Source organism: Cervus elaphus, chromosome 18, assembly GCF_910594005.1.
Source record: "Cervus elaphus chromosome 18, mCerEla1.1, whole genome shotgun sequence".
NCBI lineage: Eukaryota > Metazoa > Chordata > Mammalia > Artiodactyla > Cervidae > Cervus > Cervus elaphus.
This window is the reverse complement of record NC_057832.1, coordinates 53,130,890-53,155,245: the sequence shown is the minus strand read 5'-3', so window position 1 is coordinate 53,155,245 and position 24,356 is coordinate 53,130,890. Positions and strand designations below refer to the sequence as shown.

The 24,356-nt window shown below is 38.8% G+C and overlaps 1 protein-coding gene across 1 annotated transcript in view; it reads left to right on the top strand.

Annotated features, from left to right (window-relative positions):
• The window catches only part of SLC26A5 (solute carrier family 26 member 5), a 65,497-nt gene extending 41,755 nt beyond the window's left edge, over positions 1-23,742 (top strand). The window contains exons 9-19 of the mRNA XM_043873283.1: positions 4,404-4,551; positions 5,722-5,835; positions 6,814-6,891; positions 7,574-7,669; positions 7,897-8,003; positions 14,494-14,563; positions 16,616-16,708; positions 17,590-17,697; positions 18,359-18,559; positions 19,176-19,230; positions 20,438-23,742. Of these exons, the coding sequence (XP_043729218.1) occupies positions 4,404-4,551; positions 5,722-5,835; positions 6,814-6,891; positions 7,574-7,669; positions 7,897-8,003; positions 14,494-14,563; positions 16,616-16,708; positions 17,590-17,697; positions 18,359-18,559; positions 19,176-19,230; positions 20,438-20,622 (1,255 nt within the window). The 3' untranslated portion in view covers positions 20,623-23,742. The remainder of the gene's footprint in view (positions 1-4,403; positions 4,552-5,721; positions 5,836-6,813; positions 6,892-7,573; positions 7,670-7,896; positions 8,004-14,493; positions 14,564-16,615; positions 16,709-17,589; positions 17,698-18,358; positions 18,560-19,175; positions 19,231-20,437) is intronic.
• Positions 23,743-24,356: the final 614 nt, after the last annotated feature.

Below are 24,356 nucleotides of genomic sequence, written 5' to 3'. Positions count from 1 at the left end.
GAAACTGAGCCGAACCCACACTGACTGCAGCAGCTCCAGAGAAACTCCTAGATATATTTTTACTTTTTTTTTTCTAAGTAAGAAAAAAAAAAAAAATTTTTTTTTTCTTTTTATATTTTTTCTTTTTTATTTTTTCTCTTTTATTTTCCTTTAAAATTCCCTATTACTCCCCCATTACTCCTTAACTTTCATTTACATAGATTTTTACGATTTTTTTAATTAGGGGGAAAAAAAATTTTTTTTTTTCTTTCTTTCTTTTTTTTTTTGTTTTTTTTTTCTTTTTTTTCTTTTTCTTTTTTTTCTTTTTTCTTCTTTTTTTTCCTTTCCGTTTTCTCTTTTATTTTCTATTTTTCTTTTTCTCTTATTTCTTTTAAAGTCCTCTAGTACTCCTCTACTACTCTTCATTTTCATTTTCACTACACTATAACCTTACCAAAAAAAAAAAAAAGAGAAGCCCTATCTTTAAACCGAAGATTATTCTCTCCCAATCTTGATAGTTCTAGTTTAACTCTTTGAGAACCTCCATAATGTTTTCCATAATTGTTGCACCATTTTACAGTCCCACCAACAATGGCACGTGGTTTTTCGTTTTGTTTTTTTTTTTTTCCTATATAGCACTTACCAGTTTTTTATTAATAGATCTCTTCCTGGGTAGCATAGGAGTTAAAAGCAAAATGACCTAAATCTAGCCTGTCACTTAGTAGCTTTGTGACCTTGAGCAAGTCACGTACCATCTCAAAGCCTCAGTTTCCTCCTGTGCCAAGTAAGCATGGTAATTAATGACTATCTGAGGGGCAGTTGTGAGGCTGGGAAACAGTGCAGGTAAAGCAGTCCATGTAGCACCTGGCACACGGTGCATTGTCTAGACATGTTAATTGGAAGTTCTGTGGCTCATTATTTCAACCAGTTTTCTTATTTTAGACCACATATTGCTGCCTTGCTTCGTCTGTTTTTCTTATTTAATTCTACATTTAAAAATTTTTACTATTATTTTTTATATTTAAAGGAGTAAGAGTGACTACAAGCCTCTCCTGGTCTCGTCTGTCCCTCTCTGATCATCTCTGGCTCTCTGTATCTCTCTGTGTGTCTGTGTCTTTTTGTCCCTGGTACTGTCTTTTCATGCCACCTTCTCCTCTCCTTGCAAAAGAACAGAGTCAGACATTTGCCCAGGTGTTGGATATTGAAAGAACCTGGCATATTCCATCAGGGCTTGCCCCAGGGACCAGCTAAGAATCTCCAGGGAAGCCCAGGGAGGAGGAGTTGCTCTCCAAGCCAAAGTTCACCCAGGGAGCAAGTGTTGAAGGAGGAAGCCTGCACTCAGCTTCAATGAATTGCTATCATAAATGCGTTACTTATGATTCATGTAAAAGTATAACACAGCCGGGCGCGCTGGCGTGCGCCTGTAGTCCCAGCTCCTCGGGAGGCTGAGGCTGAAGGATCGCTTGAGCTCAGGAGTTCTGGGCTGCAGTGCGCTATGCCGATCGGGTGTCCGCACTAAGTTCGGCATCAATATGGTGACCTCCTGGGAGCGGGGGACCACCAGGTTGCCTAAGGAGGGGTGAATCGGCCCAGGTGGGAAACGGAGCAGGTCAAAAAAAAAGTAAAACACAGTGATAATCCTTGCTTTTCTACTTGCACTTATAATTTTTTAAGTACTTTTAAAAGTACTTTAAAAAGTATTGTGATGGCTCACAATAACACTGTCGACGTGTGTTATCCTCACTTAACAGATTAAAAAGGTCATTTATTCTCACTTATTCAGCATATATTTATTGAGTGCCTATTAGGTACTAGGGACACAGCAGTTAAAAACAGAAGTGAACATGGGAGCAAAAAAAAGTCTTTGCTCTCATGGAGCTAATATTCTACTAGGAGAAATAGGCGATACATCAGTAGTGAGACATGCCGTAAGGCAGGGGAAGCCAGGTCAGAGACAGGAGGGGCCGAGGTTGCTCTTTTAGGTAGGGTGTCAGGGAAGGTGATATTTGAGAGATGTGAGTGCAGTTCGGTGAGTCCCAGCCTGGAGTCAGAACTCAGTCTTCTGATACCCAGGTGTGTGATCTTTCCATTACCTCACACCTGGGTCGCTAACATAGTTAGTCATGTGATAAACACGAGTCTTTGGATCCAATAGATAACCCTATTCAATAACTAATCACAAGTAATTTACATGGTGAATTTTTACACTTAGATTTCTCCTTTTTAAAATTCACATGCTGCTATAATTCCTACCTAATACCTTCCTTTTCCTATTGCATTATACCCAAATATGCTTACCCTCTATTAGTAAAAGTTAAATCGTAAAAAAAAAAAAAAAAGTACCGTTTTGAAACTTGGCTTCCCAGAAACCTTACCTTTATGGAACTTTGCTCAAAACCAGTCAGGAAACCAATAATGCCTGTCTAACATCCTATCTATGTACAGTCATACCACTTCGGTGATATATGAGCCTCATTGCCAAACAGGAGTGGTTTATTTGCCCACAGTTTTTCCGTGTAGGTGAGGCTCAACTGAGTGATTGTCTCACTTGGGGTCTCTCAGGCAGCCACAGACTCTGGGATGACTGGGGCTGGAGGAACCGAGAGGACCTTGCTCAGATGTCTGACAGCTCAGCTGCAGTGGCTGGAACAGCTGAGGGCTAGCTGGCATCTTCTCTCCACACGGGTCTCCAGCCAGGGTCTCTGTGTATCAGCTCAGGGCAACAGGACAGAAGAGCAGAAGCTGCCAAATGGCTTACCACACTCATTCAGCATCACTCCCACCACATTCTGGTCAAAGCAAATCAAATGGCCAGCCCGGATTCAACTAGAGGGGAAACAGACAAAATCTAGATATGGGAGCAGCACACACATGTAAGGGAGGAATTGTTAGTGATTGTATTTGAAAACACTGCTGTAACTACCATACTTACCCACACACACACGCTTAAATACACAATACAGTGTCCAGAAATTGATAGATGATGGTTAAAAGATCTCATTCACGGCAATATATCATGTTCCTTGGTTTACTTCTCTTAATTCATTGCCGCATACATTCTTTTCTCATATTCTTATTCCTCAGACCCAAACCTGCTGCCATGCCTTCTCTCCTGATTAATGCTTATGCAGCGAAGTTGCAGGGAAGGACAGTAAGTTCCATGGTCAGACCTCCTGGGTCTGATTCCCAGCTCTGTCTTCAGTAGATCGCTTAACTCTGCAAATATCCATTTTTTTCACCTATAAATTGGGATAATAATGACACCTATGTAAAAGGATTGTTGTAAGGACAAATGAGATGACATATGTCAAGCATGTAGCACATAACTTGAGTTTAACACATGCTAGGTTCCTTTCCTTTGCTCCTCTCCCTTTCCCTTCCCCCAGAACCTGAGACAACCCCTTCATCATTGTTATATGACACAGTATGAGAAATAACATGGAGAGGCAGGTTCTTCACAGTTTTGTTGAACTTGGTAGATGAGTTATTTGATCTTGGGCAAATTGTTTGACCTCACTGTGCCTCATTTTCCTCATCTGTAAAATGGAGATTATAATGGTGCCTAGCTCACAGTGCTGTTAAAGATAGGTAAACACAGAACCTGGCACAAAAAGAAGCACCTAATAAATGACTATAAAAGTATAATACTGTGCATCAGTTAATTGATGTTATTATTATTTAGCCCAATGCCTTGAACTGGAGCAAGTGCCTTTGAAAACCTCTATTGCCTTTTCCCCATACAATTCCAGGGAATACCTATTCTGTTCTTTTAGGACAAAGGTTCCAAACTATAGGAATGGACCATAAAATTAGGTTCCCCACTAGGAAGCTCCAGGAGTCACACTTATGGCCCCTCCACACTCCTAGGATTCCCAGGTGAGACCCAAGGAGTATAATCTGCCACTGCTCCTTTCCCATGTTAGAAACTCACCTAAAAGGATGTGGGGAAAAGCAGAGTCCTTACATCAAATAGCAAGGGAGAGCAGTGAGTATCCCTGGTGTTGCCTAGACAGTAGTAATTCTCCAATAAGACAGAGTTGTCCAGCTCCCTCCTCACCTCAGTTTTGGTTTGAATGTATTGTGGCATCTGAACGCTTCACTGACCCTCTCTTCTTCCTACTCCTCAGTCTTACTTACACCTGCCATATGGGGAGCCGAGAGGTATGGGGTTACTCCTTTTCTAAATAAAGTGGCATTGGATCTCTGCTGATAACCCATTCAGTTTGAAAGCTGGCACTCTGGGGGTGGGGCCTGGAAAGAACCTGTGCATCGAAGAGGGCCCTAGTTTTTGCCAGAACAAGTACCCAAGTGCTGATTACCTCATCTGCAGATAGTGCCCTCCCCCCACTAAAATGCTCCCCTCTAGCTGCATGGTTTTTTCCAATGGTCACAACACCCAGGTTAAAGTTGGCTTCACTTTCCAGGCTGCTACCTCCAGCCAATCCAGACACCAGCCTCTTCCACCTTGTGTACGTGGATGCCATTGCCATAGCCATCGTTGGGTTCTCAGTCACCATCTCAATGGCCAAGACCTTGGCAAATAAGCATGGCTACCAGGTTGATGGCAATCAGGTAAAACTAATTAATTTCCTGCAGATGCTTCTTAGCGGTATGGTCATCTTGCTCTACTGTGGGAGGCATTAAATCATCAGAACACTGAGGTACTGAATCCTGCCTCACCTCATCAGTAGGTGATATCTCCACTCTGAAGTTTACAGCTTGCCAGATTCCTCTAGGAGCTGTCCCTCCTTTAAAGTTCACAGCCCAGCATCGAAACATGTATATTATCAAGTGTGAAACAGATCGCCACTCCAGGTTGGATGCATGAGACAAGTGCTCAGGGCTGGTGCACTGGGATGACCCAGAGGGATGGGATGGGGAGGGAGGTGGAAGCGGGGTTCAGGATGAGGAACACATGTAAATCCATGGCTGATTCATGTCAGTGTATGGCAAAAACCACTACAATATTGTAAAGCAATTAGCCTCCAACTAAGAAAATAAATAAATAAATAAAGCTCACAGCCTGAGAATCTAATATTTTTCCAGGACCATTTTTACTCTACTCAGAAGCTTTCTCTTTGCTCATTAAACTTTGAGTTTATGATTCTTCACCCAAATATATCATTTCCTGCCTTCCTTTATAAGATAGCCGCAGATAAAGTATTTAATCTGAATAGCATGAGCCATTAGTTTGGCTTGACAGTGTTAACTCTAACACTGTGTAGTTCTAAGAGGAGACTAGATGTTCTATGTTTGTATGAGACACAGTGATCCAACTAGGAAGACCAGAAGTTGCCCTGAGATAAGGACTCACTCACTGGTCCAAAGAGGACACTGGCATGGGTTCCTAGATGAACATGAGCCCAGGCATTTAAAAGATGCCAGTAGTCCTATCCACCAATAATTTTCTCTTAAACATCAAAAATATTTTGTCCCTGTTGCTGCAGTTTTCTTTAAAAAACTAAAAATATTAATTGTGTAGAGAGTGTGTTTAGAAAACAGGGGGCTAGGTGATGATCACAACATTTATCTCCAACACAATAAAAATTCAAAATGTTTTTCTCCCACCTTAAAGTATGCAACAATTCCTATTTTGAACTCATGCTAAACAATTTTTTTTATATCTGGAAAGAGAATGAATAGACAGCCTGTACTGTTGAAGATGTCCTTTGAAAGGGCCATCATGCCTGTCTCCCTGAAAAGTAACTGGTCTCTTTTGTGCTTTCCTTCCACGTGGAAAAGGAGCTCATTGCCCTGGGACTGTGCAACTCCATTGGCTCACTGTTCCAGACTTTTTCAATTTCCTGCTCCTTGTCTCGAAGCCTTGTTCAGGAGGGAACTGGAGGGAAGACACAGGTGCGTATGCAGCTGGCCTTTAAGGTCTGGTGATTTGGGTGATAAACTAATCTCCTGATTGTATTCTGCCTGAAGATCCCTGCTCCAGTGAGCTGTGTATGAATCAGAGAAAGGTATGATCAGTTGAAGCAAATCACAGAGAAATGAATCTACAGAAAAGGAGTATGTTCGCCAGTCAAATCAAAAAAATTATCACTCCTGGCTACCAGTAAACCTCAAGGTTCAGACTTCGAATGTTGTCATGAAAGCCTGAGAGTGAGTGTGGGCAGATTGCCAGCCCCATTCCATAGAACTTTCTGATGGAAATGTTCGATATTTGTGCTGTCCAGCATGGCAGCTGCTAGTCACATGGCCTTCTTGAGCACTTGAAATGTGGCCAGTACAACCAAGACCTGAATTTTTTATTTTATTTAATTTGCTTTTTACAATTTAAATAACCACACGTGGCTACTACAAATGGACAACAAAGCCATGTCTGAACTCTTCTGGCCCCTGTGTGTCTTAGGTCTGCACCATATATCTCCTTTTCTCCACCATGGCATGGGCATTTCATTCAGAGTATTTAAGCATTTCAGCTTCTGTTTAAAGGCTAAAAGACTTCCTGGTGGCTCAGCTGGTAAAGAATCCGCCTGCAATGCAGCAGACCTGGGTTCAATCCCTGGGTTAGGAAGATCCCCTGGAGAAGGGAACGGCTACCCACTCCAGTATTCTAGCCTGGAGAATTTCATGGACTGTATAGTCCGTGGGGTCACAAAGAGTCGGACATGACTGAGCAGCTTTCACCTGAAGGCTGTAAGAGGAACCAAAACCTCAGAAACGGAGTGGGAAACAAACAGTTACAGGTTTATGTAATGGTATGGATGACTTATGTGAAGCCATATCTTTCCATAGTGATTTTCAACAGACTAAGAGCAAGCTATGTCCCACTTCTCACTCAAGTCTCCTAAAAGCCCCTTCCATGTGTCTTTTCTCATCCAGCTTGCAGGTTGTTTGGCCTCATTAATGATTCTGCTGGTGATATTAGCCACTGGATTTCTCTTTGAATCACTACCTCAGGTGTGTACCTTGGACTTGGCGAGAGGTTTTTCCATGTGTAGAGATTTTACAGTTTTATTAGTTGATATTTTTGTGACTCTCATGGGTTTTTCCTATAACCCTAGTAGGGTAGTAGCAAAAAGGGTCAACAGTAGGGTCAGTATCCTCTTCCACAATCTGCCAATACCTGGGACCTACGGGAAGCCTTCTCAACATCTCTAGTTCTGTTTCCTTATCTGCAAAGTGGAGGTTTGGGTTTGGCTTATCTCCAAGGTCCCTTCTCTCTGATCTTCTATGACCTTATACTTCTATTAAAAATTTGAGATGGCCTACACTCATAAAACATTTAATCTAGAAGAACTTAGAAATGATATAGAGTAGAAAACTCATGATGCAGGAAGGCCATGGGGGAAATCATCCCTTGAGTACCATTTAATTCTAAACCTGTTAGCCACCATACAGGTTTGCTACTAGGATATAAACCTGGTTTTTCAGAGCCCATTTTAGCTAACCAAGTCCTGAAAATCCAAGTGTTCTTGGCTCCAAACGTGCCATCACTGCTGTGTAGGAAGTGAGTGGAGAGAGGATGTGGGGAGGGCAGCAGGAGGACAGTGAGGAGCCAGCAAGGCTCCTGAGGACACAGTGTGTCCACGGGGTCTCTGGACACAAGAGGAGAGGCACGTGCGGATGTGCTGTGTTTCAGGCTGTGCTGTCGGCCATTGTGATCGTCAACCTGAAAGGAATGTTTATGCAATTCTCAGATCTCCCGTTTTTCTGGAGAACCAGCAAAATAGAGCTGGTAAGTAGCAAAGGTGATTGTTAGGTGAGTATGTCATAGCAACAAATGAATTGTTGCTGGTAAAAATGTGAGAAAGATCAGTTACTGTGGCCAGTTATTATATGCAGTATCCCGTTAAGCAAGGCTAAGTACTGTGTGTGTGTCTGTGTGTGTGTGTGTGTGTGTGTGTGTGTGACTCAGGAAGTTTTCACATGATTCTACCTAAAGCTCTCTTTTTTTTTGTTTAGACCATCTGGCTTACCACTTTTGTTTCCTCCTTGTTCCTGGGACTGGACTATGGTTTGATTACTGCCGTGATCATCGCACTGCTGACTGTGATTTATAGAACACAGAGGTGAGAGCGCAGACTGGCTTGGGTGTGTGTCCTGCCTGACACTTCACCAGTGACCAAAGCTCAGCCTGGTCAAAGAAAGCTCTTTGATTACTTCTGATCTGCGTGAGAGGGAGCTGAGGACTCACGGGCTTGCTGGCTAAATAAACAAAAGGCCAGATGGAAAACTCAATAGGATCTTGCCAGATGCTCTACTCTGTCACAGTTTATAATTACATTAGTGACTTTTTAAAAAGAACCTGATTTATCTCATGGTTCCTGCCATTCCAGCCCCTGTGGTGCCCTGGCTTACGTCCCCTCTTCTGAATGAACTGTGTATTCTTGCAGTCTTTGGCACTGCGTGCTGACGTAGGTTTTGATGACATGGAGCAGACTCTGACACCAAGTTACCATATGTGGGGCTTCAGCTGTTCCTCCCTTCACCCTGAACTGTTATCGCCTGTCATCTCTTCTCCTAGCAGGAAGCTGAGCCCAATGGAGAAGGTATAAAAGAGCTTTTTTAAAAAACAGTGTGTTCATGATAAATAAATAACTCACCACAAAGAAAAAAATAAAGAAATATTGTTTCCAAATAGCCTGACTTTGGAGTCAGACAACCGTGGATTCAAGTCCCGGCTTTCACTCCCTATATGCTCTGTCATTTTACATGACAGCCTCAGTCTCTGCCTCTATAAAATGAGTCTAATACTTGCTCCCTCAGAGAGTCACAGTGAGGTTCAAATGAGGATAATGCATGTAAAGATTCTAGCACAGTGCCTGACTCATATTATGCACCCAACAAATTTAACACAGGAGGAATGAAAATGAGGTTAGTCTGCTTTTGCCTGTAGTTGCAAATCACATGATAGTTCTTAAAGTTTTGATTGTGGTTTGTTGAAGAGCTGCTAGATGGAGAATGATGGGTTGCTTCCCACTCTGAAGGAAGGAAATAAGCATTGTCCTCATCAAAAACTACACGAAGGGAAATGTTAACATGTGGGATCTAAACTCAAGATAAGAGTTACACTGTTTTTAATAACAAACTCTACCCTATCACTCTTTTTTATATAAAAAGAAGTCCCCCACTTAATAATGTTTTCATAAGAACATTATTAGTACATGCAAGAGTTCTTTATCTCAGAGCTTTAGTGAACATAATGATTTAAAAATATCTATATCCTTTATGATATAGATATGGACAAAGGTCCATGTAGCCCAAACTATGGTTTTCCAGTAGTCATGTATGGATGTGAGAGTTGGACCATAAAGAAGACTGAGTGCCAATGAGTTGATGCTTTCGAACAGTGGTTCTGGAGAAGACTCTTGAGAGTCCCTTGAACAGCAAGGAGATCAAACCAGTCAATCCTAAAGGAAATCAACCCTGAATATTCACTGGAAGGACTGATGCTAAAGCTAAAGCTTCAATACTTTGGCCACCTGATGGGAAGAGTCGACTCTTGGAAAAGACCCTGATGCTGGGAACACTTGAGGGCAGGAGGAGAAGGGGGTGACAGAGGATGAGAGGGTTGGATGGCATCACTGACTCAATGGACATGAGTTTGAACAAACTCTGGGAGATAGTGAAGGACAGGGAATCCTGGCAAGCTGCAGTCCATGAGGTCCCAAAGAGTCAGACATGACTTAGCAACTAAACAACAACAACAAATATCCTTTAAAAAAGCCATGGTATAGAATTCAAGATTTTTTTTTCACTTTTTGTTTTTTTCACCCAAGTAGTAGTTTGTGATTTCTTATAAATTTTAAAGTTAGGTTGTTTTTAAATGCTCTGCTTCTTTTTCTCTCCCAAATGATTTAGTAAAGTTCATTTTTTATGTTTTGTCCCTGTCGGTGATTGTGCTGGGCCTTTGTCGGTTAGAGTTTGGGGAGCCACTACTCAGGCTACTTGTTTATTTTCAGCTGCTTCTTTTTCTATAATTGGAGCAGGCTACCCAGCGAGGGCTAGTGCTCCACTGGCTTTCTTGTCTTCCAAACACCCAGACTCCCTCACAGCCAATAAGGTTAAGGGACAGTCAGTTCATCAGCAAATAGTTCCAGATGTCTTCTTCCTGCAGGCGATGTGGCAATGATATAAATGTGATGGAAATTCAGCTTCCCTCTGCCCCAGCTGAGGTGGGGGGGAGACATATTAAAATAATTATAAGCTTTTCTTAAAAGTTGTAATCTTAATTGGATAAATTTTTTGAGGGAGTTCTATGTTCTCATAGAGATGCTAGGCTCTAGGAATATTGCAGTAGATAAAACACGGTCCTTCCCTTCAAAAAGGCTGCACTCTCCTAAGAATGATCGATTCATAACGATGATGATGATGCTAATCATGGTAATGAAGTAATGGTGGCATTAAATTAGTGTGGTTATGTGCCTGGCTCTGTGCAAAGATCCATGCTTTGTATCATTTTATCCGTATAGACCGATGACTGTTAGCATCCCCATTTCACAGATGTGGAAACTTGGGCCTGAATTGATTAAGATCATACAGCAAGTGGTAGACAGTGATTCACATTTGAGTTTTTGTAAATCCAGAGGCTAATTCTTAAAGAGCATTTTATAATCCATCTTCAAGAAATTGAAATACATGGTTATAAGTGCATCAGTAACCATAAGCAAGGTACAAGTGATAATAAGTGTAAGAAATGGCCAGATAAAACCCCATCAGAGTTCATAAAGACTTTCTTGCTCCTTGGGGTGATTAGGAGAGAAACAAGGAGTATTTAGACCTGAGGGTTTTCAGTGCACTCCAGCTGGCCAGGAAGACCTTTTCTGCATCTGTTGAAATCCTCATACACTGAGACCCCACTCACCCAGCCAGAGAGCTCTCATCCCCGACTGTGCCCACAGCAGTGCTTTGGTCCTTCAGCACCTCCCGTGTCTCCAGGTTACTTGTGTTTTGTGTGGTCCATATGCTAAGTCGCTTCAGTTATATCCAACTCTTTGTGACCCTGTGGACTGTAAATCTCCAGGCTCCTCTGTACATGGGATTCTCCAGGCGAGAATACTGGAATGAGTTGCCATTTCCTCCTCCAGGGCATCTTCCCGACCCTGGGATTAAACCCTCATCTCCTATGTCTCCTGCTTTGGCAGGCAGGTTCTTTACCACTGTTGCTACCTGTGGTCCCTGTGTTAATTCCTACTCACCCCTGCCCCCTGGCAACTAGATTGCCACATATGGACAACATTTTGAGTCTCTTTTAAAAGGTTTTCTCATAATTGTGAACTCAGCTGAGAACCTTTCTTCTTGTCTACAGTATCAGTCCTTGGTGTTATATTTGTCCACAGTCATCACTAGACTGTGAGCATGATCAATATAATTGTAGAGGTGAGATTCCTGGAGCCCAGAACCAGCACATGATTGTGTGTTCTCTGAATGTTTGTTGAGGGAACCCATCTAGAAAAACCTGTGACATTTCTGCTGTAGATTCCAACTCACAAAGCAGTTGTACATACATGCTGAGGAACACCAGAGCATGGTAACAAGGCTATGAAATATCAAAGAAAAGACCTTGAGCCATATTCTGGGTCTGCCAAGCTCTCTAATTTGAACAACTCACCTAACCCCACTGGACTTCAGTTTCTCTTCCACATGATGGCAGAAATAAACCCAGTATATTTTTAATGGACTATAATAAGGTAATATCAGGTGTTTAAGAAATAGTATCTAGCATCATTTCACTGTCTACTTTGAGCCAGACTGGAAAGATTTACGAATTTGTGTTCTTGAAAAACAATGTTTAAAATGTATTCATTTGGGACTTCCTTGGCAGTCCAGTAGCTAAGACTCCACACTCCCAATACAAGGGCCCCAGGTTCAATTCCTGGTCAAGGAACAAGATCTTACATGCTGTGAGTGAGAGTTCAGATGCTGCAGCTAAAGATCTCACATACCACTATGAAGATGAAAGATCCCACATCCCACAGCTAAGACCCAACACAGCCAAAGAAATCAATAAGTAATTTTTTTTAATCTACTCACTATTATTTTCTCCCATTCTGAGGGTTGTCTTTTCACCTTGTTTATAGTTTCCTTTGCTGTGCAAAAGCCTTTAAGTTTAAGTAGTTTTGTTTTTATCTCCTTTATTCTAGAAGGTGGGTCATAGAGGATCTTGCTGTGATTTATGTCACAGAGTGTTCTGCCTATGTTTTCCTCTATGAGTTTCTTAATCCATAAAGGTCTTTAATCCATTTTGAGTTTATCTTTGTATCTGCTGTTATGAAGCTTTCTAATCTCATTGTTTTACACATTTTACACAGTTTTCCCAGTGCCGCTTATTGAAGAGACTGTCTTTTTCCCATTGTATATTCTCGCCTCCTTTGTCAAAAAATAAGGTGCCCACAGTTGCATGGGTTTATCTCTGGGCTCTCTATCTTGTTCCTTTGGTCTATGTTTCTGTTTTTGTGCCAGTACCATGTTGTCCTGGTGACTGTAGCTTTGTAGTATAGTCTGAGGTCAGGAAGGTTGATTCCTCCAGCTTCATTCTTCTTTTTCAAGATTGCTTTGCCTATTTGGAGTCTTTTGTGTTTCTATACAAATTGTGAAATTTTTTGTTCTAGTTCTGTGAAAAATGCCATTGGTAATTTGACAGGGATTGCATTGAATCTGTAGACTGCATTTGGTAGTATAGTCGTTTTCACAATATTGATTCTTCCAACCCGGGAACATGGAATATCTCTCTGTCTGTTTTATGTCATCTTTGATTTCTTTCATCGGTGTCAATAGTTTTCTGTATATAGCTCTTTGATTCTGTAGGTAGGTTTACTGCTAGGTATTTTATTCTTTTTGTTGCAATAATTTTCTCTTTCTGATTTTTTGTTGTTAGTGTGTAGGAATACAAATAATAGCAAATGAAACAACTGATGAAGCATTAATTTCCAAATTATACAAGCAGCTCATGCAAGCCAACACCAGAAAAACAAGCACCCCAATCAAAAAGTAGGCAGAAGATGACCTGAACAGACATTTCTTCAAGGAAGACATACAAATGGCTGATAAACACATGAAAATATGCTCAATATCACTCATTATTAGAGAAATGAAAATCAAAACTACAATGAGATACCACCTCACACTGATCAGAATGGCCATCATCAAAAAATCTACAAACAATAATTGCTGGAGAGGGTGTGGAGAAAAAAGAAACTTCTTTCACTATTGGTGGGAATGTAAATTGATACAGCAACTATGGAATACAGTATGGAGATCCCTTAAAAAATTAGGAATAAAACTAACATATAACTCAACAGCCCCACTTCTGGGCATATACCCTGAGAAAACCATAACTGAAAAAGACACAAGTACCCCAGCTATTTACAATAGCTTGGACATGGAAGCAACCTAGATGTCCATAAACAGATGAATGGATAAAGAAGCCGTGGTACACATATACAATGGAATGTAACTCAGCCATAAAAAGGAACACATTTGAGTCAGTTCTAAAGAAGTAGATGAACCTAGAGCCTATTATACAGAGTGGAGTAAGCAGAAAAACAAATATTAACACATATACATGGAATCTACAAAAGTGGTACTGATGAGCCTGTTTGCAGGACAGCAGTTAAGACGCATACATAAAGAACAGACTTGTGGACACAGTGTGGTGGGGAGGAAAGGGTGGAACAGATCGAAAGAGTAGCTTGGAAACATATACACTACCATATGTAAAATAGATAGCCAGTGGGAATTTGTTATATGATTCAGGGAACTCAAACCAGGGCTCTGTGACAACCTAGTGGGGTGGGATGGGGTGGGAGGTGGGAGGGAGGGTCAAGAGGGAGGAGAGATATGTATACCTATGGCTGATATATGTTGATACATGGCAGAAACCAACACAGTATTGTAAAGCAATTGTCCTTCAATTAAATATAAATTTTTTAAAAATCTGTTCACACTAAACTTAAGGAAACTCCTATGCTGATTTGAGATTTTTGTTTCTCCCCACACCTTCAGTTGATCCTCCAACCTCTTGCTCTACAAATCAGTTCTCTTATTTCAAATAAAATGAAAATCCCCTTTCTTGCTTTAGAATTAGAGCAGGAAGATAATTCTGTCTACCAAGTGACATGAGATCATGTCCCAGGCATGGTTTTAACTCTGTACAGTTCATTTTTCCTCCCATCTTTAAATCCCTAAGTCTTTTGTCTGGAACAGATTGTGTGTGTGATATGTGGATGGTATATACGAGCATGTATGTGGTGCTATGTGTGTGTGTATGTGGTGTGAGGCATATGTGCTATGTATGTATATTGCGTATGTGTGGGGTGTATGTAGGTGGGAGGTATGGGATGTGTTAGGTTTGGGATGGTACTGGGAATGCAAATATATGTGAAGCCCTTCTGGAAAGGGACCATAAAAGGACCAAATAAACAAAAAGAGAAAAGAACAAAGTATCCCTGAAGTCACTGTAATCCATACAGGATTTGCAAATGTGCAGAATCTTGAGTTTCCATCACTACCTGAGCATCAGCATGATGATATTTTAACATACTCCCTCTCTGCCTGCAGTCCAAGCTACAAAGTCCTCGGGCAGCTTCCTGACACTGATGTGTACATTGATATAGATGCATATGAGGAGGTAGGTCCTTTTTTCTATCATTTTAAATGGTTGTAAGCATATGGTGTGACTGGCTAACTATTATTTTTACTCAGGATAGAGAGTTAGGGGTGGAGAAGTGGGAAGTGTGGTGGTCAGAGTGAAAAGTCTGAACTTCCATTTACTGTCTGGATTCAGTTTTATAGTTTATACATCAGTTACGCAGCCTCTTAATATTTATTTTTCCTCTTTTTTAATGAGGATAAATATATATTCTTGGACTTAAAGTATATGTTTATAAAATACCAAGACTTCCAGGGTGGTCTGTATGTGCATGATTTCCTTCTGATGAATTCAAATGGGTGATAAAATTCTAATATTAACCATGTACAATGTAGGTGGTGGGGCTGTGGAATTCTCCTACTTCATTTTTTTCCTGCTTCATTTTTAGTAGTTAAACCTATGGCTTAAAATATCCTTGACTTTTAATTTTCTTTTCTGATGTGGAATCTCTTATGTAGAATCTTTTACAAAGTCTTCTTAAACTAGTTTTATCTGTTTGTTTTGTGTTTGGGAAGAAGTTCTCAGACTCACTGTAAAATATTAATCAATGGACTGGTGGTAGGATTGCTATATTTTCCCCTTTCCAAAGAATTAGGTGCTCAATTACTTGTTTCCAACTGCATTCCAGAATTTCACGAGGCTTCTTGATAAAATTTTCACCTGAGTCTGTTTTGACTCCTACCTACATTCTGTGAATAAACCAATATAAACTTCTGTTCATTTTATGTGACTGCTTCTCAGAGGTGGCAGCTCCCCACCTCCTAGATTCTCTTTTTTAATGTTTTTCAGTTTCTTCTTTGTATTTTATGGTAAAAAAAAAAAAAATGAAACAAAGACTTTTAAAAGAAATGGGAAGATGTGCATTTTTAAAGGCCTTCCATTCAACATGCCTTCCTTCAGAACATGAGTAGGTTTTGATTTGCATTTCTCTGATGAGTGATGTTGAGCATCTTTTCATGTGTTTGTTAGCCATCTGTATGTCTTCTTTGGAGAAATGTCTGTTTAGTTCTTTGGCCCATTTTTTGATTGGGTCATTTATTTTTCTGGAATTGAGCTGCAGGAGTTGCTTGTATATTTTTGAGATTAATCCTTTGTTTGTTTCTTCATTTACTATTATTTTCTCCCATTCTGAAGGCTGTCTTTTCACCTTGCTTATAGTTTCCTTTGTTGTGCAAAAGCTTTCAAGTTTCATTAGGTCCCATTTGTTTATTTTTGCTTTTATTTCCAATATTCTGGGAGGTGGGTCATAGAGGATCTTGCTGTGATTTATGTCGGAGAGTGTTTTGCCTATGTTCTCCTCTAGGAGTTTTATAGTTTTTGGTCTTACATTTAGATCTTTAATCCATTTTGAGTTTCTTTTTGTGTACGGTGTTAGAAAGTGTTCTATTGAATCAGTTCTAATGAGATGGATGAAACTGGAGCCCATTATACAGAGTGAAGTAAGCCAGAAAGATAAACACCAATACAGTATACTAATGCATATATATGGAATTTAAAAAGATGGTGATGATAACCTTATATATGCAGGGCAGAAAAAGAGACACAGATGTATAGAACAGACTTTTGGACTCTGTGGGAGAAGGCGAGGGTGGTATGATCTGAGAGAATAGCACTGAAACATGTATATTTTCAAGTGTGAAACAGATCGCCAGCCCAGGTTGGATGCATGAGACAAGTGCTCAGGGCTGGTGCACTGGGAAGACCCAGAGGGATGGGATGGGGAGGGAGGTGGGAGGGGGGATCAGGATGGGGAACACATGTAAATCCATGGTTGATGCATGTCAATGTATGGCAAAAACCACTACAGTATTGTAAAGTAATTAGCCCCAACTAATAAAAATAAATGAAAAAAAAGAAAGAAAAAAAAAGAACATGAGTAGGTCAGCTAGACTGACATTATTTTATTTAAACACTTGTCAAAGGGTCCTTAGCAACATCTGTATTAATTTTCAAGTTGGAAAAGGGAGGCAGTTGAAGTTTTGATTCTGAAATATTTCCATATATTAAATTCATTAACATTTTACTTTTCAGGTGAAAGAAATTCCTGGAATAAAAATATTCCAAATAAATGCCCCAATTTACTATGCAAATAGTGACTTATATAGCAATGCATTAAAAAGAAAGGTGAGTCACAAGAAGTTAAGAGTGATTATTTCTGAGGAAGCAATCTAAAGATTGATGGGCATGTGAGGGTCACTTACTTGTCTCTATATACTATTTATACTATTTCATTCTCTGCATCTCTATTTTTTTAAATTATAGTAAAATATAACTTAAAATTTATCATTTTAATGATTTGCAATTATACAAGTCAGTGGATGGAATTAAGTACATTTCAACTGTTGGGTAACCAACACCACTATTCTTTCTCTTTTAATATATGCATATAGTTGTTTCAAAAATATTTAGAAAAAAAAATTAAGTTTCTTATTCTTGAGAATACATGGATTCCTTTGGTCATGATTAGTACTCCACCCCGCACTATCCACTAAAGAGGAAAACCTCCCAGTCAACCCACACAGTCTCTTAAATATAAAAATCTGAGAGATTTAAGTTTGAAAAACTCTACTTTAAAATTATTTTTAGGGACTTCCCTGGTGGTTCAGTGGGTTAAAACTTTGCTTTCCAGTGCTGGGGTGTGGGTTCGATTCCTGGTCAGGAAGTAAAGATATCCCACATGGCCTCGTGGCCAAAAACCAAAGCTTACAACAGAAGTAGTATTGTAACAAATTGAATAAAGACCTTAAAAGAATAGTCCACATTAAAATTCTCTTTAATATTTAGTTTCTGGCTGTCTTGAATCAAGACCAATAATAAGAAAACTTACCAATGTTCTTTTAATGAGGGAGTAACCCAGTTCAGGGCATTTGAGGGAGAGGTAGAGCAAGGGTTAGGGTGATAACTTGGCATAGAAAACAATCAGATGGAGAGAATTAAAGATTAATTGCTTTGGGTGGATTCTGGGAGCAAGAAGTGATTTTTGCATTTATTGCCCTTCTGTAAAGACTGGAGTGAACCCAGCCTTCATAATGGGAGCAAGAAGAAAGGCAATGAGGAAGTATGCTAAGGAAGTTGGAAATGCCAACATGGCCAATGCGACCGTAGTCAAAGTGGTGAGTAGTCCCTTCATTGTAATTTTCCTTTGTCTCTTGATCTGCCTGCTCCCCCTTTACTCTTGATCTTCAAGTCCCTCACCTTTTAACACAGCATGAAGTCCCTAAAATAGGAAAGCTTAGAAATAAGGTAAGTATCCTTTATGTATTAAAAATACATAATAAGGTCAGTTATGAGAATGCTTCTGAAATAAGTAGTGACAGGAGCCAGGAAAACGTGATTTTTAGATATGAAAATCACATAATACCTTAATAAATGTTACTATTATTACTTTGTCAGAGATTTATTCAGCTGATAGTGGGGGGAAAAAGCCTCAAAGACTGGTTTTTGCTGTTTGGTCTTATGGTAATTGTGATCTGTCATGTTGAAATTAATAAGACCATTTTAGAAGTGAGAGGAAAATGGATATGAATACTAAAGAAAGTGGTTTCATTGGACAATAGAGGAAAAGAAGGAAGAAAAACGAAACAGCTAAAATTGAATATTGTGTACATAGCCTTTTTTGTCATATACAAGGCTGGAATATAGTGAGTAATTTAGAAGAGATCTGCTATAATCAGAAACTGGAGAATAGAAGGACTAATTTTTCTCTCATAAATCTTTCTCAGAACAAAATATGAGTTGTTTATAGAATTCTGGTTTGGTTTGATTTTGATGTAGGATGCTGAAGTAGATGGAGAAGATGGCACCAAGCCTGAGGAAGACGAGAATGAAATAAAATACCCCCCAATAGTCATCAAGAGCACACTTCCTGAGGAACTGCAAAGATTTATGCCCCCGGGGGATAACATCCACACCATCATTCTGGATTTTACGCAAGTCAATTTTATTGATTCTGTTGGTGTAAAAACTGTGGCAGGGGTAAGCATCATCTTCAAGGAGTCTTTTAAGGATAATGTCTCTGTGCCCAGTATCACCATCAGTTAAATTAGAAAACTGAACTAGGGTTTTCAACTCTTAAAATTTGGTTGCTGTTGCTTTTGTTTTTCAACTTTTTGTTGTTAAAAAGAACAAAAATACACAAACGTAAAGAGCAGAGTGTAATGAACCCCCTGTAACTATCACTCAGCTTCAACAATTATCAATTCATGGTCAATTTTGTTTCGTTTATCCCCCACACCCACTTTCCCCTCCTCTTATTTTGAAGCATATCTCAGTCATCATATAATCTATAAATATTTTAGTATATATCTCTTCGAGAAGATTTTTTAAAAGTCATTACCATAATGATTTTATTACACTTGAATAAAATTTAACAAGAATTCTTCAATGTTCCAAATCATCACTGTTGACATAAAAATCAAACAAAATGCAAATTTTAAATGATTAGTTCAAAATGCATAATTTTTGAAGCAAAGTCGCTCAAGTGAATGAACCAGAGCATCTTATATCACTAAGTACATATTGGTAGAAAGAAACTTCTCTTGACACCTCACAGAGTCAAAAGAAACTAAACTTCATTTTAACGTTCTTACAGATTGTGAAAGAATATGGAGATGTCGGTATTTATGTGTATTTAGCAGGATGCAGTGGTGAGTACAATTTTAGAATGGGGAGGCATTTTATTTATTTCTAAAACAGAATTTATGTTACATTTATTTATAATAATTTTTGTTATAAAAAAACTAAGCATCCATGAAGAGAAAACTTCATCTGTCTGCATCCTTGGGGGAGGCATTTTAACATTTTGGTTTTGTTTCTTTTTTTTAATAACTACACTTGGAAGAATTTTCCCTTAATTTTAGTTTTGGTGAAAGTGAAAATTATTCTTCTGAAAATTACTCTGAAGCTAAGCTTTGAAATTAGCCACTTAACAGGCACTCACATTCCTGGGTTACTTGTGGCAGGCCTGTTGCACTGGAGTTTGAGGAAAGGAGCTAGTAAGCCATTGTGAAGGAGTTGTGTTTTTTTTAGTAATCATGTATTTAATGGCTGCCATAACAAAGTTATATAAAATCATTTAAGTGTTTTACCATGCAATGCCTGCTATTTTTAATATAAATTTTGGTTAAAACAGTACTTGAAAATTAAATCCACGTAAAGGCTTCACTTTTCACCTACCAGAATGGCAAAAATTGGGAATATTTGACAGCAGGCTCTGTAGGCTCACTGTGGCAGGATGGGAACCCTGACACTGCTGGTGGGAGTGCAGACAGCAGCCTCTACGGAGAGCAGACCAGCATTTTCTTCCCAAATTACAAATGCATTTTTACCTTTAACCCAGAAAATCCAGCAATATGCTACACACACTCAAAATGACACATTACGTGATTAATCACAGTATACAAAAACAAAAGGCCAAAATCAATTTGTGTCAAACAGAAGGGGCCAGTTAAATAAACCATACATAGAACACTGTGTAATGGTAAAAAATAAATGAGTGAAAAGATTAAGTAAAAAAAAAAAAAAAATCCTGAATTATATATATATATATATGTACATATATACATATATACATACACATACATACCAAAAGATAATGCTATCTTATCTATTGGGTAATGGAAAATAAAATAAATATATACTTATATTTATATCTGCATAAAGACATACTGAAAGAATACACAAGAAAGTAATAAAAGTGGCTTCCTTGACCAGGGGAGTGATGTCATGAGGACAAGTATTGGGGTGAGATTTTTTACTTTATATTATTTTAATATTTTATCTGAAAGTGTTATTTTTTTAATGTTAAAGACTGACACCCAGAGTGTGGGCTAATTTTCCTTTTTTCTTTTATAGCCCAAGTTGTGAATGACCTCACTCGAAATCGATTCTTTGAAAATCCTGCCTTACTGGAGCTGCTGTTTCACAGCATTCACGACGCAGTCTTAGGCAGCCAAGCCCGAGAGGCGCTTGCCGAACAGGAAGGCTCGGCAGTTCCTCCCCAGGAGGACTCCGAGCCCAACGCCACTCCCGAGGCCTAGGCGAGGAATCCAGCCTGCCATGGGGTATGAGCCTCTCGTGATTATTAACCTACATACTTTAAATACTAGACGCTATGTTGTTGTTTTTTTTCCCTGAGGGTAAATGTTAGTAGTCAAGGCTTGATTTGGAGGGTGAAAGACGCACAGTAAGATGTATGTTACTTGTATTTTTTTTTAATTGACTATTTCAAAAATGTTAGCCTCTTGCCTGCCTTTATTGTTCAGTGACATTTCTGTTACTTTTTAGCATTATCTTTGTGAGCCAAGCACTTAAAAATTTATTTAAGTACTTTATCCACAAATCAGATATGCTGTCACCAGATGGGTAGTAGTACTTAGTTTTTCTTCTTGTTGATCTACAGACTTTCTGTAATCAGTTACCTTACAGAAGGGGTGAACTCACAATTTTTTAGAAGTTCTTCTTTTAAAATAACTATTTACTGTTATAGAAGCAGTATAAGTACATTGGGGAAAATTAGAAAAGATAGACAAACAAAAATAAGGAAAATCTTACATTACCACCAAAGATTATTGCTAACACTTTAATGCATATTCTTCCAGATCTTTTTCTATTCATATAATTTACATCTTTTAAACAAAATAAGATTATACTCTATGTAGTGTTCTGTAACCTATTTTTTTTTCAGTCCACAATCTCTGCTTTCTCATTCTGAAACATGTTTATTTACCTCAGACCATATTCAAAGTTCCCCAAGTGTCCCCACATTTGTAGTTGGTTTATCCAAGCTAGTATTCAGTCTATGACCTTACACTACAAATGGTCATGTCCCTCTAAGTCTCAGAAGTCTATCTTAACCTAGCACTGTCCCTTTATTTATGACATGGACTTGTTAAAGGGAGTTGGAGCAGTTGTCTTATAGAATCCCATCTTGTGAATGTGTCCACTTGTTTTTTCAAGGTGTTATTTAGCTTGTCCCTCCATTTCCTGAACTACCTATAATCTAGAAGTTGTATTTAACTAAAGGCTTCACAAATTTGAATAAAACATTTTTTTTTTGCTAGAATATATCATAGATGAGACACATACTTCAAATCACAACAGAAAACAAATAATATCTTGTTGATCTACCATTAATGATGCTAAAATAAATCACGGGATTAATGTGACAACCATCCCCCAATTACATTTTCTCCTTTGTGACTAGTGAGTTATCTGTATGGTTCCTTTAGCGTTGAATGAATGAATGCTCAGTTCTCCATTAGCCATTCACCCAGGGTTTTTAACGTTTAGTAATAGTTCTTGCCTTAATCAGCAATTTTATTAAGGGTTTGTGAATTCTTCTTTCTCTAATTCTCTCCTGTAGTTTTCTCTCAACTTGAATTATTGATCATCCTTAAATACAGTTCTTACTTGAAAGCGAGGTTAAATGTTTTATTTTTTATGCTTAATTATCAGCTTCAAGGTAAGGAGTTGGTTTAATAGATGATGACAGATTTTCTTTTAGGTTTCTTTTTTTTTTGGTATAAATTCATGAATTTTTGTAGTTTTAATGTGTTTCAGCTATTATATTCTTTTTGGTATTCAAATCATCCCACCTGTGGCCAGTAGGACCCCTCCCCCCCAGAAGTTTTGTTGTTGCTGCTAATAGTGAAGTAGCCTTCAGTACCATCTATTTTAGAAATCTAACCAACTCCTGGTTAGATTTGTATAGTTATCTATAACCATACAGATAACTGAGTATTATCCTTCTAAGTCCATAGAATTATCAATTAATTCTTCATCAAACTCAGTTTTAAGCTGACGAGTGAGTAAAAAGCTATTTCAAGCATTTTTCTTTATAGCTATTCAAAAGGAGACCTTTAAGCCAATATATGTCATCAGAAGTTCTTGCTCCTGTAATTCCAACCACGAGATCACTCCAAATCACAGCACAAGTATTAGCCAATCTGCTTAAAGCCTCATCTGCTAAGATTAACTACTAATGTTTTGTCTTTTTTATGAGTTTCCTTACTGACTCCTTATTTTAGTTTTCAGGAAGAAAACACTTTGAGGAGAAAAGTACATCAGGAAAGGACTAGATTAACACGAGTCTACTCCAAACCAAACCCTGTGGTTTGTTACTTTAACTATCAGGTTTCTCAATGACTTTACTAATTTAATTCAAAGTAGTCCCCCTCCTTTATAACCAATACCATATCTAGATCTAGAGTGAAATTAAATTTGCATCCAGTTGTTTCCTTTTCACTCATCACACACAAGATCAGATACATCTGCCTTCTGAAAGAGCATGTAGTTGTAGGACCTCAGCTTACACTGGAAACTTTTGTATAAGGACTTGATCATTTCAGCCATTAAAGTAGAGCTCAAGGATTTTAAATAATGTTATACAATATTCTATTGCATAATCTTAGCATTAATTTTCAGTAAATGCTTTACATACAGCATATACTCAAGTCTTGGTTGGTCATAGACTGAAAGTAGTATACAGGAAAAGTACCATCAATAGCTTACAAATTTGTATTTAACTTTTCTGCCCTATACTTTTTAACCTATTCTGAAGAGAATTCTACCATGTACATAAAAACACTGAAGTCTTACTGAGGAAAAGTGTGTTTTCTGCATGCCTCTGATAACATAAGAATGCATTTCAAAATGTATTCTATTTACATGTAGATATTTTGGAATCTTTTGAGTTATTTCATATAGTGGGAAGTTTCCTGAGCTTTTTATTCTTACAATCAAGTTTTGTCTCTACCTCATTCTTTCTGGACCTCAAAAGCTGTGTATCCTTCTGTTTGTATGTGTGTCTTTCTATGTTTGTATGTGTGTCTTTCCATGTTTTTCAGCCCAGGTTCAAATTCAGATTCTTATTGCCCTATCAAAGAGCATAATCTATACTGACAGATATAGGGACTAGACTACTTTATTTTATAGCAGTATGAGAACGCCTTGTTTTCAGGAACGTCCCATATAGTGAAGTTGTCTTTCTCAAATCCTCTGCAATGTGACCATGGTTTATCTGTCTCACAGTTGAATGAAATACGTTTGCAAACAATTGTGAACCAGGGCCCAGGAAACTCATTCGTGTCACAGACACTGACTGTACAATCATATAGCAGCTGAGAGTGGGATCTCAATGCCAGTCTTATCTGCAGTGGGACTCAGAAACAGTGGAGGGAATGGGTCCTCTGCAAGCCCTACGAGGTCATTTTGTAGTTTTCGGGTAATATCTAAAAGATCCACTCCCTGTATTTGATCCTGTATCCTTACCTAACAGATAAAGGAGATGCCTGCCTACAGAGGTCCATGTTGAGAAAATGAGACTGCCCTCTTCCTGTGTGACTGGAGAGGGTAGCAAACCTAGAGTCTGCCCCCCAGGGGACAGGTGTGTGTTGATGCTGGGAGGTACCCTTGAGTGGGAATGAGGAAGGAAGCTTATGATGGTGAAGAAGCCCACCCTTTTAATCAGTTTAAATCCTAACATCAAACACAACTTCCTTGGTGTTAGACTGTATGCTTTAGTGAGTGCAAAAACGCTGTTGGTCTTTTTAGTGTACCTTTTAGGAATGCTTTTAGGATTCAGTGTGTAGGTTGTTGATAATATGGTTTGAGTGCTGATAAAAGTTTGGTTTGAGGCCTAACAAACTATCTAATTCTCCAAACATATAGCTGACCAAAATGCATACAATGGTTTTTATTTCCTTCAAATCCCACAGCAAAACGTTCAAAAGCCAGGGCTCCACCAGGTAACCTGTCCGCTCTGACTTGGGTT